General features: G+C 67.1%; 1 protein-coding gene across 1 annotated transcript in view; it reads left to right on the top strand.

The window, feature by feature from the left end:
- Positions 1-447: 447 nt before the first annotated feature.
- Positions 448-1404, top strand: part of LOC103902957 (hepatoma-derived growth factor-related protein 2) — a 12985-nt gene continuing 12028 nt past the window's right edge. Inside the window, exon 1 of the mRNA XM_009284076.2 lies at positions 448-573. Coding sequence (XP_009282351.1) covers positions 448-573 — 126 coding nt within the window. The remainder of the gene's footprint in view (positions 574-1404) is intronic.

Genomic DNA, 1404 nt, shown 5'->3' with positions numbered 1-1404 from the left:
GCGGGGCGGGCCGGAGATCCCGTAGCGGGATGGAGATCCTGTACCGGGTTGGGGGGCCGGTACCGGGATGGGGACACCTACCGGCTCCTATCCCGGAGTGGGGGGCCCGCACCGGGATGGAGATGCCGTAACGGTACCCGTACCGGGATGGGGACCCGGTACCGGCATGGGGTGTCCTGTACCGCGATGGGCGACCTGGTACCAGCCCCTCTCCCGGGATGGGGGCCCGGTACCGGCGTGAGGGACTTGCACCAGCACCCATACTGGGATGGAGACCCCGTAACGGCACCCGTTCCGGGATGGGGACCTGGTACTGGCATGGAGCATCCCGTACCGGGATGGGAGGTCCCATACGGGGATGGGGACCTGGCAGCGGCATGGGGTGTCCCGTACCGCGACGGGGGACCCATATCGGTATCTGTCCTGGGATGTGGACCCGGTACCGGCATGAGGGACCTGTACCAGCACCCATACTGGGATGGGGAGTCCCGTCCCAGCACCCGTACTGGGTTGGGACGTCCTGTACCGGGAGGGGAGCTCTCGTACCGGCACCTGTACCGGGATGGGGACCCGGTACCAGGACGGGGTGTCCCGTACCGGGATGGGAGGTCCCATTCCAGCACCCATACTGGGATGGGGACTCGCTATGGGAATGGGGCGTCCTGTACCAGAATGGGGGACCCCATGTTGGAACCTGTACTGGGATGAGGGCCCAGTACTGGGATGGAGATCCCCTACGGGCACCCCTGCCGGGATGGGAGCCCAGTGCCGGGATGGGGTCCTGCGCTGGGGTGGGGGGTCCCACAGCAGCACCCATACCGGCACTGGGGTTTGATCCCAGAAGGGGGGTGTCATGTTGGCACCTGTACCAGGATGGAGAAACCCAGACCACGACGGGGGTCCAGGACTGGAATTGGGGTCCCATGCTGGCACCTGTGCTGGGAGGAGATCCTGCACCGGGCTGGGGGTCCCGTACTGGCACCCACACTGAGCGATGGGGGGGGGGTCCCACACTGGTGCCTGTACCTGGCAAGGGATGGGGGAGACCTGGGGGACCCCTCACTAGGAGGGTGTTTGACAACCCCTTGCAGGGGGACCCGGGACCCCTCTTCTGTCCCAATGGCACCCTGAGCTCTCCCTTTGGACCTGCACCCAGCAGAGACCCTCACCCCCTTGGGGTAACCGCACGGGGCCTCAGCCCTGCTTCACCCACCAGGACCCCTGGCCTGGGGACCCTCTCTCCTGCTGGGGTGACCCCTGCCACCCCTTTCCCCTGCTGCACCCTGGGACCCTGGCGCTCGAGGCACCCTGACCCCATGGCATAGCCCACCCCCTGCCCCAGCACCCCGGAGGAGTCCTGCCCCTTCCCCTCCTTCCTCATCCTCCCAGCTTTCTGTGCTGAGC

The sequence above is a fragment of the Aptenodytes forsteri genome, unplaced genomic scaffold (assembly GCF_000699145.1).
Source record: "Aptenodytes forsteri isolate BGI_AS27 unplaced genomic scaffold, ASM69914v1 Scaffold471, whole genome shotgun sequence".
NCBI classification, from domain to species: Eukaryota; Metazoa; Chordata; class Aves; order Sphenisciformes; family Spheniscidae; genus Aptenodytes; species Aptenodytes forsteri.
The sequence above is the reverse complement of the archived record's forward strand: the minus strand, read 5'-3'. Positions and strand labels throughout refer to the sequence as shown.